The 13,669-nt window shown below is 55.2% G+C and overlaps 5 protein-coding genes across 5 annotated transcripts; 3 read left to right on the forward strand and 2 right to left on the reverse strand.

The window, feature by feature from the left end:
- Positions 1–322: 322 nt before the first annotated feature.
- ISF_02164 (hypothetical protein) lies at positions 323–1,408 on the forward strand (the record flags this gene model as incomplete). Its single annotated transcript, XM_018845771.1, has 1 exon — positions 323–1,408. The coding sequence occupies one exon, from the start codon at positions 323–325 to the stop codon at positions 1,406–1,408; it is 1,086 nt and encodes a 361-aa protein (XP_018707494.1).
- A 324-nt stretch (positions 1,409–1,732) lies between these two features.
- On the reverse strand, positions 1,733–4,267 carry ISF_02165 (hypothetical protein; the record flags this gene model as incomplete). The annotated part of the gene is made up of 1 exon (XM_018845772.1): positions 1,733–4,267. The coding sequence occupies one exon, from the start codon at positions 4,265–4,267 to the stop codon at positions 1,733–1,735; it is 2,535 nt and encodes an 844-aa protein (XP_018707495.1).
- A 2,214-nt stretch (positions 4,268–6,481) lies between these two features.
- ISF_02166 (asparagine synthetase domain containing protein 1) lies at positions 6,482–9,618 on the reverse strand (the record flags this gene model as incomplete). Its single annotated transcript, XM_018845773.1, has 6 exons — positions 6,482–6,553; positions 6,611–7,150; positions 7,208–7,618; positions 7,665–8,285; positions 8,881–9,392; positions 9,456–9,618. 6 exons carry the CDS (start codon positions 9,616–9,618, stop codon positions 6,482–6,484), a joined length of 2,319 nt encoding a protein of 772 aa, XP_018707496.1.
- Positions 9,619–9,960: 342 nt separating this feature from the next.
- ISF_02167 (HNH endonuclease) lies at positions 9,961–10,740 on the forward strand (the record flags this gene model as incomplete). Its single annotated transcript, XM_018845774.1, has 1 exon — positions 9,961–10,740. The coding sequence occupies one exon, from the start codon at positions 9,961–9,963 to the stop codon at positions 10,738–10,740; it is 780 nt and encodes a 259-aa protein (XP_018707497.1).
- A 1,315-nt stretch (positions 10,741–12,055) lies between these two features.
- On the forward strand, positions 12,056–13,003 carry ISF_02168 (Forkhead-associated (FHA) domain protein; the record flags this gene model as incomplete). The annotated part of the gene is made up of 1 exon (XM_018845775.1): positions 12,056–13,003. One exon carries the CDS (start codon positions 12,056–12,058, stop codon positions 13,001–13,003), a length of 948 nt encoding a protein of 315 aa, XP_018707498.1.
- Between the last annotated feature and the right edge of the window lie 666 nt (positions 13,004–13,669).

Below are 13,669 nucleotides of genomic sequence, written 5' to 3' on the forward strand. Positions count from 1 at the left end.
AATGTCGAAGCTTTGTGGAGGCAGAAGGCCATCGCATCTTCACTTCCACAACAGGCCGTTTCACTCATGCCAGTGAGAGGCCTCGATGCTATTGGGGCTATCGCTACATCCTCTCAAATTTGATTTCGGTCCGAATTCTCGAATTCAGTATCGCATTGGCGATGCGCGCCGGTAGCTGACACGTCAGATACCTAGTGTCTACGTGTTTCTGCGTTCACTCCCGCCCATCATTACAGAACGGATATCTCATTGTTACGACACCGAAGACAAAAGTATATACAAAAACAGCCGACTGTCCTGTTATCTAATTCCTATCTTCACAATGGAAACTGGGTTTGTGAACTCGACAATACTGGAGCGCAATTCATTTCTGGTTCATCCGTTTGTCCCCGAGCCCGGCGCACAGAACCAGTGCACCTTCCCGCCACACTTTCGCCTACCTCAGTTCAGTGAAGTGTCCTCGCTTATACTGAGTCGCATGAAAGGCAATAGCACCGAGCCCCAAACTACTCTCGGACAATTAAGCACCAGCAAAGCAGACGATGCCTCAGCCGATGAACTCACATTGTTTCTGCCGGGAGACTTTTCGAACAGCGCAGCGACAGGAGTGAAATACGTGTATGACAACGACGATAGCTTCGAGACGGTAGGTATAGACTTTTCGCAAGAGTCTATACCATTTCGAGCGCCGTATGAGCCAATAGATGAAAACGACACTCCTGCGGAGGCTCCGGAGGTCAGCAGAGAAGAAGCCATCGAGGCGCAAAGGAAATCATGGTTGGACGCACTACCAGAGGGCGTGCAGCCGGCCAAGCCAGAATTGGTCGGATTTCCTGCCGGTACGGAAGCATCTGCGTCCGCATTGACAACCTACTTCTCCAACAAACCCAAGACCGACCTCCTCAACATCCTCTCCTTTTGCGACCAGCTCGAGCCCCAGCTGCTGGTCGACGTCTTTGTGTCCGTCGCGAAGCGACATCCAGGCCTACCGATCTTTGACAGCCCCGATTGGGAGAAAAAAGTCCGCGAGCAAGAGGCCGCCAATGCGGCGGCCCTCGACGTGGCGCAGGCTAGAGCCAGGGCGCACCAACGGCCGCGACACGGGCACACACTGCTGAACCCGCGCATGAGGCAAAGACGAAAAGGCGTGAGAAAGGTTGTTATTAAGTTCACCACCACAGCCACCACGGAGTCCGCCGGAAAGACGGTGGTGGTACAGGAGGAGGAGACTGAAGACGAGGAGGTGCTGCCGCCTACTTGGCCCAGGGCGGGAGAGGGCCTGTACGCCACTTTACCGCCAGAAGACAAGGACACACTATATCTGGCCGACGAGGGCGATGATGAAGCGTTCAGTCACTTTTTGGTTGACGGGCTGGGCAATCTAACAGCACTTGCAGCCTGCGGGTGATGTATTTACAACATGTATTATTTATCGATACCCATTTAAATTTATTAACACATCCTTTATTCAGAAAATCGCATACAGCGTATCTTTTTACAGATACATACGACACAGCAGCGGTGAAAACATATATGCGAGAAGTCGATTGCATTGTTGACAGGTAAAAATTAATCCTATTATTGGAGGTAACGAAACAAAGCGACGCTATAATTGCATGAACAAGGCCCCTCCTTTTCAGAGAATAAAATAAGTACAGAAAAAACTCATCGCCAATGCATGACTACCCAGCATTAAAAAAAACTACTACTTTCCCATCGGCCCCGATCCAACCTATTTGCAGTGGCAGTCAAAGGTGACAATGACCGACTTGATGATGTTGCCGACGATGCAGAGCAGGTGCTCGACCGCGACCGAGACGAGAACCTTGGCCTTGGTGGCAACGACGATGGAGGAGGGCAGGATGAGGACGCTACCAGCGAGCGCCGTAATCTGCGCGCCGACCTCAGCGCCGACATCGATCAAGTTGGCGCAGCCCGCCTGGCTGAACGAGACGCAGTCTTGCTGGCACGAGCCGAGGCCGAGCTTGCAGAGCGCGAGCTGGGTCTTGGACACGGTAACGGCAACGTCAGCATCGGCCTTGGCGGCCGCGCCGAGGCCGTAGACCTTTGTGTTGAAGAGCGCGACGGCGTCCTCGGCCTTTTCAATGTACAGGCCGGTTAGACCGGCGACGACGGCCTTGAGGTCAGCGGAGATGTTGGCGTTGACGTTGATGGCAGCACCGGCGAGCGCGTCTACGTCGGCCTTGACGGCGGCGTCGGCGACGAAGGCGAGCGTCTCGAGGCTGACCTGGCAGTAGGGGTGGGCGGCGTCGAAGCTGACAATCTCGACGGGTGAGGCGGCGCAGAAGGCAGCGAGCTTGACATTGACATTGGCGTGGGCATCAAGGGCAGGCTTGGGCCAGGCGCCGGTGAGCGGGGTGCCGACGCACTTGCTGCTGGTGGCGGACCAGGTGAGGCCGGCCTCGCAGCCGCAGGCCTGGATCCAGGGGGAGTACTTCATGGTCGGCGGGCAGGCGAAGCCGCCAATGGCGATGTTGATGGCGGCCTGCACGTCGGCGTCGATGACAGTGGCGGCGACGGTGGTGCCGTTGATGCTGGCGGCGGTGGCCTTCACGCCGGCGCCGAGCTTCCCGCCGGCGGCGATCTTTGCGGCGACGACGGCGTCGACCTTGGCCTTGGCGTCGACGTCCGCGGCGACCTTGGCATCGACATTGGCGGCAATCTTGGCGTCAATGTCGGCACCGACCTTGGCGTCCACCTTGGCTTGGGCATCGATATCAGCACCAACGTTCACCTTGGCCGCAACGTCCGCATCGACCTTGGCCTTGGCATCGACATCCGCGCCGACCTTGACCTTGGCGTCAACGTCCGCACCAACCTTGGCAGCAACATCAGCATCAACCTTGGCCTTGGCATCCACGTCGGCACCGACCTTGACGCCGGCGTCGACCTTGGCATCCACGTCGGCGGCAACCGTGGCATTTACGCCCGCGCCGACCTTGGCGTCAACCTTTGCTTGAGCATCGACATCGGCGCCGACCTTGGCGATAATACCGGCATCGACCTTGGCCTTGGCGTCAACATCGGCGCCGACCTTCACGGCGGCATCGACATCGGCGTTGACCTTGGCGTTGACGTCCGCGTCAACCTTTGCTTGAGCGTCAACATCAGCCGCGACGTTGGCGCCGACCTTGACGCCAGCGTCGACCTTGGCCGCAACATCAGCGACGGCAGTGGCGTTCACACCAGCGCCGACCTTGGCATCAGCGCCGACCTTGGCGGCAACATCCGCACCGGCCTTGACTTTGGCATCGACATCAGCGTCCACCTTGGCACCAACCTTGGCATCGACGTTGGCGGCCACATTGGCATCGACGTTGGCGGCCACATTGGCATCGACCTTAGCAGCAGCATCGACCTTCGCATCAACATCGGCAGCGACGGTGGCGTTTACGCCGGCGCCAACCTTCGCGTCGATGTCGGCACCGACTTTAACAGCAGCGTCGACGTCCGCGTCGACCTTGGCGTTGACATCAGCAGCGACGGTGGCATTCACGCCGGCGCTGACCTTGGCATCAACATCAGCGCCAACCTTAGCATCGACATCGGCGCCAACCTTCGCCTTGGCATCAACAGCAGCGTCAACCTTCGCCTTGACATCGGCGTTGACATCGGCACCGACCTTCGCCTTGATATCGGCGTTGACATCAGCGTTGACCTTCGCCTTAACATCGGCATTGACATCGGCGCTGACCTTCGCCTTAACATCAGCGTTGACGTCGGCGCCGACCTTGGCATCCACATCGGCACCGACCTTCGCGTTAACATCGGCGTTAACATCGGCACCAACCTTTGCCTTGGCGTCAACCGCAGCGTCAACCTTTGTGTTGACATCGGCATTTACATCGGCGCCAACCTTGGCATCCACAGATGCATCAGCATCGACTTTGGCCTTCACATCCGCGCTGGCTCCAACCTTCGCATCAGCGGCGACATCCGCGTCCACATCGACATCGACCTTGGCGGCAGCGTCAACCTTGGCGTCGACATTCGCATCAACGGAAGCGGCGGCGTCGACTTTAGCGTTGACATCCGCGTTAGCATCGACCTTGACGGCGGCGTCGACCTTCGCATCTACGGCGGCGGAAGCGTCGACCTTGGCGTTGACATCGGCAGCGGCTGTTACTTGGGCATCAACATCGGCCGTGGCCGTGGCTGTGGCTGTGGCTGTGGCTGTGGCGGTAGCATCGACGGCGGTGGCCGAGACGGCGGCGGCGAGGCCGAGCACGGCGAGAGAGAAACGCATGGCGAGCGCTTTCTTTGTGTGTATGGAAGGGAGGAGGGGATGTTCGGGCAGCGGAAAACACGTCTTCAAAAAAAACAATGAAAATTAATGAGAGGACCGATCGAGACAAAAGAAGTCTGATCTAACAAGAAGACGTGAAAGTGTTCAAAAGAGCGGACTGAAGATGTGCGGAATCTCGTCACATGGTTTGCAAGGGATGCTGATTTTATATGTCCTGTTCACATCGCCACTCCAAATCTCCCCTTGTCCATCGAGGCCTGCACTGTTGACCACCTCGTCTTGTGTTACCACGGGTCTCCTGAAATTGCACTTGAAAGAGGCGTCCGCGCCCCCCCCCCCTTGATGGCATTGCTCTTGGTGGTACGGTCACCTGTCAGTTTCTACTGATGTTCTAGATACAGCATGGGTCCCAAGAAGCCAAGGTGGGCCAACAGAGGTTCGTGTGGTGGCAAATGATAGGAGATGAACTGGGATACCGGTACATGTGAGAGGTTGGACGGCGATGCGATGGATACCAGATGGGACAAGATACCCGGTGCGGCTCTATCAAGCTTTACCTGGGAGACTGATGCCAGAGACCACTATCAAGTCCATGATCCTTTACAAAAGTTCTATTAACTGGTTCGTTCGTCGTTTATGGAGGCTTTCTGCAAGCCTGCTCTGTTCGGTCGTCTCCATACAGAGTATAAAACCGACACGCCGGTACGGTGGCAGCATCAACAAGTCATATATCTATTTTCAGTAAAATTACACGGCGGAGATGGCAAGCGGTTGTCAGCCTTGCCCATCGCTCTCACCGTTATTCTCCGGTAGCTGATAACCCGCCAAGCGCCGGGTATCACCCCCCCGCTGTGATATTGCCTTCTCGGCCTCGTTTTCCAGGTCTCCTGCTTGGTTGGCTCTTTCTCACCCCATGTGCTGCTCGCTTCCGACACCTTGATGCAAGGTACCGAGATAAGTAGTGACAGAATCCTGGTCGGATGAGTGCCCGAAGTGGCGCTTTATTAGGGGGGGGAACGAGAAAAGAACAGCCCAAACCACGCCAAATCGATGCGGGCGCAGGCATCTATCAATTCTTATTAATTGAAGATCCTTTTTGGGGGCTTTGACAGTGGTGGTGCGCGGCAAGGTAATCTCTATATCCAAAAGAGCCTGCTTGTCTGGCTGTCGCTGGCTTTTTTTTGGGGCATCTCAGAGTTGGAGTTGATGAGGTTCAACAATAGGACAAACAAGAAACTTTTGTTTTTATCTGGGCGCTTGAGTTTTGGCAAGGGTGCTTCGGAGAAAAAAGAAAGGTTACATGCACGCTCGGTCCCTCGCCCAATCAATCACATCTCGGATGGCCATCAGATTCTAGAATTAAAATGTTATTAAAAAAAAACCACACACTAACTTAGTTAGCCAGTAGATTCCCCTCCATCCCCCTATTGTTCTCAGGATCTGCCGCGCATCTCGACCTGGCAGTTTGCGCGGTGCTGAATAAAACCCTGCTCGGAATGTTCCGCCTGTCTCAGTTCGTCGACTTGTCCAAAAGCCCTCAAAAGACCTCTATGTCCGCTCTGGAAATTGAAAATTCTCTAGCAATTCAATAGTGAGCGGGGGCTGAGCTATTAGCTATTTGCATAATATCCTGGCCAAGCATGTCAAGAAGGTTGTTCGGGCATCCAGTTGGTGACTGGACTGACTACGCATGTCTCATCACACGGCAAAGGCGGCTCAGGCTAGCTCAGGGGTCGGCTTCTTCCGTATTGTTCAACGAGATTAGAGAAACAACAAGCTAGACATAGTTTCTTTGTAGAAAAGTTTTTCGCCCCAAGGAAATTGAGTGTCTCGTTCTCATAGACATTGGGTATTCATCCTGTTTCTTGAATGTTCCAGTTTCAATCTCAGCCTTACACCAGAAGAAAGAAAAATCCTTCTCCGATGGTCCGAATGGTTCAAACAGAGAACCGCTGTCTATGCTAACTGTTCGTAAAGTTCAACAACGGTTTGGCTCAGACTTGCCTTTACGACGTCATCGCCATGTACCAGAAGCATGCGACGAGCACGCGTCCAAAAGGGTTAGCCAAAGAGCAAACGCGCAGTTGGAGCGTGCCCGAATCGGCAATATCTGCATCAAGGCTCGGAAGTATCTGTGTTTGTCATCACCGCCAGGGGGGAAGGGGGGTAAGTATCACTTCCACGGAGCACTTGCTCCCCAAGCGTCCACATTGCTCAAGCGCCAATGAGCGTCGTTCCCTTTGTTCTGCCACTTTCCATCTTGGCAGTCCTCGCGCCGAATTGTATCTTCAGGTACAAGTCAGCTTCGGTGGCACTCCAGCTTGACGTTGTCGCTTGACTTACCGCTCGCTTCTTCTCAAACGCTACAGCCCGTAGGCCAAGGTCCCTAGCCAGGAGCCGCAGAATGCGTTTTGCAGGCTCAACGTCCCCCTCTCCGTCCGGGTTCTTGCCAAAGTCGCATTTTTGCCAGACCGGCATCTCAATGGCCCATTTTACCAGGCTTTCGTCGAGAAACGGCAAGCGAACCTCGCGTCCCCAGTGAGACATGGCTCTGTCATCGCGGCCTAGGTTCCTCTTTCCAAGCCGTCCAACGTCGAGCTTGAGCTCTGCAATCAAGCCCTCGTAGCCTAGCCTTTGGAATGCAATGCCATGTCGCGAGTATCCGCCAAAGAGTTCGTCGGCACCAAGCCCTGAGAGGAGGACTCGGGCTGTCGTAGCATACGGATAAGGTTCCGCGTCGATGCCAGTCTGTGCTAGCCCTTGACCCCTGGCGGCAAAGTACAGCGCAAAGGCAATCGAAAGGTCCATCTCGGTATTATGGGGTGAAATCAGCCCAACTACAGTATCTCGATGCGATGTAGTGTCAGCATAGGGTACATTTACCTAGAGAGCATCGTTAGTATCGCGCCAGTCCCTGCGTACGCGTCTGTCCGCACTCACTGCTACAAATCTCCATTTCCTCTTCGGGCGAGATTGGATGAGCTCTGCGAAGGATTGCCGTCCAGTTACACGGTCCGGACACAGTTCATATAACTTTTCAAGGTCGAGATTTTTGCGTTGCGCAGCTATTCGGGGATTCTCAAAGGCGACATTCAAAAGGTCAATTTCTTGACCCTCGGGGAGCAGGTCATCTGTAAGACGGGCCAGCACAGTACAGTCAAGTCCGCCAGAGAACAGTACGGCGATACGGGCCTGTGACCCGTCCGCTCCAGGCGGTACCGGTACACCTTGTACACGATACTGGAGCGATTGGAGGAGGTGGCTCTTGAGCATGGATACAGCTTCATAGCCTTCTGACAACTCCTTTTGTGCGTCTGGTACGGTCGAGTTGAACTCGCCAATAGCCGATATCTGCATGATCAGCAAACGTCTCTCACCGGAACATCGTGTCACTTACCAGCTTTTCGTTACTATCCCAGTCATGCCGCGATGGCCCTACAGCGGAAGTGAGACTATCTGTAGTCAGTGAGATGCTATAGCATCCATCAGCCTCCACCTCCAGCCACCCTGTCGTAGACGTGTCCGATACACTGGACAGCTGGAACGGGGAGCCGGGATTTACAAGGAGCGACCGTCGGCCTAGGCGGTCGCGGCCGTAATACAGAGTCCTGTTTGGCTTGTCCACAAACGCAAACGCAAACGGCCCCTCGATCGCGCGAAGCGTATCCAGAATCGCCGCCTCGCCACCGACGCTCGCCGCAGCAAGCTTCGACAGGACGGTCTCGCCGTCATTGCCAGTCACGGGCTCGCCGTGGATCCTCCAGGCCTCGCCGTTCCAGCAGAGCGCAGACCCGGTGCCCTGGTTCACGAGGGGCTGTGCGGTCGTGTGGTCGCCGCGTAGCGCCAGGACCGTGGATGTCAGGGCGACGCAGAGACGCGCATCGGGGAAGTGGACGGTCTGGCTTCCGAGATGGTCGGGGCCTCGGCTGCGCAGGCGCGATTCCAGGGTGTCGGATATTTGGACTGTGGCATTTCGGGAAATGGCAGCATGTATGCCGCACATTATCCCAGTCCTGGCCTGGTGTTGGTTTGTCGGTTGCTGGTGATGCCTGTAAATTTCTAGCTTATTATGCTGGAAGCAGACTACTAGTATGTAGATGTGGCGGTGCGACTCAAGCCTTGTGTGGCGGTGCTTCGTTGACTGGTGGCATCAGCTGTCTTGGGACAAACTACTAACGTGGAATTAGAAGTGCTTTGATAGAAGTGGATTTCTCCAAGTTTCTCGTGCTCACAATTGGCAGCTTTTTAGCATTTTTGAAAGCTATAAAGCCCGTATCCTACAGTGAGCGCCCCAGCACCATGTTTAGCAAGAGCTTCATGCAAGCAAACATACACCATTCATAACAAGAATAAATAGACTTGGTTTTACTTAGCTACCTAAAAGTACACCGTTCTAGCTCCAAACATGTAGCTTAGCATAGTTGCGGAAAACAATGAACGGTATAACTCAGGTCTTCGGTTCAACTTCAACGCCAAGGATTGTCCATCCACAGCCAACTTGCTACCCTATACAGCATCAAAGAACCTAATCAACCATGCCTCAGCTTTTCGTGTGAGATTTATGCTGATGCAGACTTCAAAATCGCTTTGACCGCTTCATCCACACCATTTACCACCATAGTCGGATTATTTCCCGTTCCATTAGCAAGCCCGTCGAGCCATCCTTTACCAGCACGGTCCACCCACGCGCTCTTGAGACCCGACGCTGCTGCACCACATACATCAAAGGGGTTCGAGGACACCAACCAGACACTACCGGGGTTGCCTTTCTTGCCAGCTACCTCGACCAGGTTCTCGTAGACGCTCGGGTGCGGCTTGAAGACGCGCAGCGGCTCGACGCTGATGACCCTCGTCGGAGGCAAGACGCGGCTGGCACTAGACAATGCCGGAGCTGTGGCCATGGAAGAGGCCAGCATGCTAGGGTCGCCATTCGAGAACACGTAGGCGTTCACCGATTCTTCGCCGGCGAGAATTTCCAAGGCGGCGTTGGCATCCGGAAACGTATCCAGGCCGTTGTACGCGTTCATGACGCGCTCCTCATCGGCGGGACTGAGCTGCAGGCCCAACTCGGCTGTCGCGTGTCGGAAAGACCAGCGCGTCACATCACTGAAGCTTTGGTATTGATCTGAGGTGTAACGGCACTTTTAGTGAACATTCTTTGAGCATGGGAGTCTACTCGTCAACGCACTCATGCTGTTGCTGCGCCACGTGTACTCCAGCTGCAGCGTCCTGGCCCGCGCAGCCAAAGTTTTGGCCTTTTCGTCTCCATACAGGCTGGCCAATTCTGTGGCTATTGAATCGGTTGACAGGAGCGTGCCGTAGAGATCAAATGCGATGGTAGTTTGCTCCATTGTTTCTGTCGTGGTCATCCGGGGTTACTGCATTGTGAGTCAGCCCGGCAAGCCCCACGGTGAAGCGTCATAGGCCTCCAGGCGAGATGGATTTCTGCTCAACGCACCTTGGAATATCGTTGTTTTTGAATTCTCCAAGATTCCAGAAGCTTTGGTCAAGATGCACTCAAATATCAATGACAGCCCTTGGCGGGGTTGCGTTGTTCTCCCATCCTCGGGAAAGTGCACAGCCAATCACGGCTCGATCGCAACTCTTAGCAGGTCGACATCCGCTAATCCGTCTGAATGATTACATCACCTACAAACCTGTTTCGTCGCACTGCAAGACAACCTGTAATTTCCATGGAAGAATTTGAAAATGAGAATTTCGCAATATTCAGAGACTGTCTTTCAGCAACTCTCCTCGAAACACGGAATACCAAGTCAGAGCCAAAGCGACGGCGAAGATCCAAAGCAAATGTCGTGAACAAGTCCGCGCAGCTCAGCTCACAGCAAGAGGCAGAGGAGCTGGCTGATTTTATCGACTACCTTGCCCACGAAATCTTTGAAAACTTGCCCGATGACCTCCAGGAGATTGATCACCGCTCATGGCGAGACTCGCAGAGCCTCCAAGACCAATTCTCCCTGCCACTGACCGTGGACAGCCTGGAGACGCTGAATCTCCCTCTGTCAATATCAGAGACTCTCCGAACATACAGCCTCATCTCGCCTGACCCGACCGCATCGTCACCGCTGCCGGCGACGGCAGAGGGCTTTATCCTGCCCGCGCTCTCCGCCTACCTCTCCACGCTGACCGCCGCGCCGCCCGCCACGCGCGAGACGCGGGCGGACGAGTGCGAGATTTGCGGGCGGTCGTGGATCCCGCTCTCCTACCACCACCTGATCCCGCGGTTCGTCCACGACAAGGCGGTCCGGCGCGGGTGGCACAAGAAGGAGGACCTGCAGAACGTGGCGTGGCTGTGCGGCGCGTGCCACCGCTTCGTGCACAAGTTCAGGAACCACGAGGAGCTGGCGAGGGACTACTACACGGTCGAGCTGCTGCTGGCCGAGGAGGAGGTGCGGCAGTGGGCGAACTGGGCTGCCAAGCTGCGGTGGAAGGGTGGAGGAGTTCGTCGTCGCTGATGTTCGGGGGGACTGCGCAGTCTTGCTGGCGCCTTGTCTTGGCATGGAAGAGGCACTCCTAGAACGGTGATTCGGCTTGAGATTGAATAAGCGAAGCAAAAGGCTGCCGTCTAATTCTAAAACTCGATCCAATGGAATCATGACTATGGCATTCCCTTATACTATCATTCTTATGCCGTGTGCAAGCAGGACAACCACCGGCGTCGGTGCTTGTGCTGCCTAAATGTCATACCTGTCACAGCAGTTCAAAAATATATACGCAAAAGGCGAAATTTGACCTGAAAGTCAAAAAGAAAATGACACTCCGGTACAGGGAATCGAACCCTGGGCTGCTCGGTTCAATGAATTATTGAGAGCGAGCGATGTTAGCCACTACACCATACCGGATAACGAGTGAAAACTCGAAGCGGGTCAAGATCCGCTGTTTGCAACGACGACGTTATGTGATACAAAAGCCCTTGTAGGGATAAATATCTAATAGAAAAAGGAGAACGGGGCAAAAAGGGACCCTGGATAGTAAGGACATTCAGTAAAAAATAAAAAGGAAAGGACCCGACGGCAAAAAGAAAAGATCTCTGGTACAGGGAATCGAACCCTGGGCTGCTCGGTTCCAAATTGAGAGCGAGCGATGTTAGCCACTACACCATACCGGATGTGTTTGCTTCTTGAAAACCGGGTTCTTATTCGACTATATAGAGCCCATTCTTCAAGTAATGCGAGATTTGAACCATCCGAACTGGACCTTGCGACGGCTTCGCCAGCAGTTGTTGCCACCACTCTAGCTTAGCTTTCAACTCTGAATAGCACATGCGGACAATTCAAAACTGACTTATTCAGAAGTTGTATAGTATCTGAATCAGTTAATCTGCCGTTGCTTCAATTATAAAGGTGATGCTGTTGCCCGCAACCCATCCGTTGTACTTAGTGATAGCCGATCATTTCCGCTCTGGCCATGCACACATGCTTCATCCCCAATGTGCGACTACTCTGACAATGCGAGTTTTGCTCATCAAAAGCATAACCTTACGAAGCCATTCACATGTAGTTAAGACGGGTTCCTGTCAACTTAGACTTAATCGAATGTGCGGAATGGGGGCGCGCATAACTAGCGACCACGCACGTTTCCAGCGCCACTCCACCGAGTTAAATTTTAGTTTATGCTTCCACGCAACACCTGCACCATTTCAACACACAACAATTTGCCTAGCTTTACGTTTACGTGGCCGAGGAAAACCCCGCTCCATGCGAAGTAGAGTCTTGTCGAGAGCGGCTGCAAAGGGAGCTTAGGGGGCACGCCACAGCTTCCACACGAGCCATGGGGCGCGACGAGAACGGGGACGGCGATAGACGAAGGCGGCGCGACAATGACGACAGTGACAGAAGACGCGATGAAAGAGAACACCGGTCGTCACGGCGGAGGTCACCGGGTGGCGATGACGATCGCGATAGACGTCGCCGTAGATCACGAGAGCGGCGCAGATCGAAGTCGCCAGATTCCGCCAGCAGGTCAGGTCGCGATCACCACAGCAGTCGACAACGCGACAACAGCAGTCGACAACGCGAAAGGAGCCGCGACCGAGATAGGCGCTCGCGACGCACCGAGCATGATGGCGATGACAGCGGGAAGCACTCGTCTCGTCGTCGACGGGACGCCGACCGCGACCGCGACAAGCCCAAGGAGAAGAGCAGAGGCAGCCCCGTCCGGCGCGGCGGTCCCCTGCCCTCGCAGGAGGCGTCGTTTGCCGTGACCCAGGGCGAGGAGCCCGCCAAGCCCAAGGAAAAGGCCAACTTTGGCAACACGGGTCTCCTTGCTGCGGCGTCCAACGCGGTGACGCAGGCCGACGGCTCGACGGTGGCGCTCAAGTACCACGAGCCGGCCGAGGCGCGCCGCCCGCCGCCGCGCGACCAGTGGCGGCTGTACGTGTTCAAGGGCGCCGACGTGGTGGACACGGTCGACCTGGGCGCGCGCAGCTGCTGGCTGATCGGCCGCGAGGCCACCGTGGTCGACCTGGAGGCGGCGCACCCGAGCGTGAGCGGGCAGCACGCGGTCATCCAGTTCCGGTACTCGGAGCGGCGCGACGAGTTCGGCGACCGCACGGGGCGTGTCCGCCCGTACCTGATCGACCTGGAGAGCGCGCACGGGACGGTGCTCAACGGAGGGCGCATCCAGGACAGCCGCTACCTGGAGCTCCGCGACAAGGACGTGGTGCAGCTCGGGCAGAGCACGCGCGAGTACGTCGTCATGTTGGCGCCGCGGGAGTGAACCGGGGGAGGGAAAGCGTTCTCTTGCAAGAGAGGGAGAAAGGAAGATAAAGGGAAAAACCGAAGAGATGGAAAAAAACAAAAGTATTGTTACGATGAAAGGGCTTTTGTGGCGCCGCAACGGCTGAATGCAACGGTGAACGTCAATTAAGCCGAGAGCTTATCCACGTCATTAGGATTCTCGGTGCGAGGAACTTGTTCACGCCGAGAGCCACGCCATCTTTTGCTCCGAAATCCACACCGAAGCTGTGCCGTTTACAGAGTATGAGGACGTCATCATGTGAAGTCGGATCCGAACCGGAGATTATACTTAGCAACGGACGCTGTCCGTGTGGCGATCCTGGCGGGCGCTACACATACTGGGCAATGGTGCACGCGACAACACCGAATACTACTTTCAATAGCCATATCCACCGTCGACTTTCACTCACTGTTAAGAACAAGGGCGCAGGGACGTCCGAGTTTACGGCGTCATCGCCTCACCGTCAGGATTTAAAGTTTAGCTTGCGGCAACTTGCGTGCGGACAATGACGCTAGGACAAGACTCATCGCCAGCTTCTACCTACCCAGGCACACTCGATTCTCCTGGTCACGAGTGGAGTCGTTTTTTTCTTCTAGTTCTAGTATGGTGTCTTCACGACTGAAGTGCATCTCTATGAGGCCTTGT

The sequence above is a fragment of the Cordyceps fumosorosea genome, assembly GCF_001636725.1.
Source record: "Cordyceps fumosorosea ARSEF 2679 chromosome Unknown scaffold_3, whole genome shotgun sequence".
In the NCBI taxonomy this organism is placed as follows: domain Eukaryota; kingdom Fungi; phylum Ascomycota; class Sordariomycetes; order Hypocreales; family Cordycipitaceae; genus Cordyceps; species Cordyceps fumosorosea.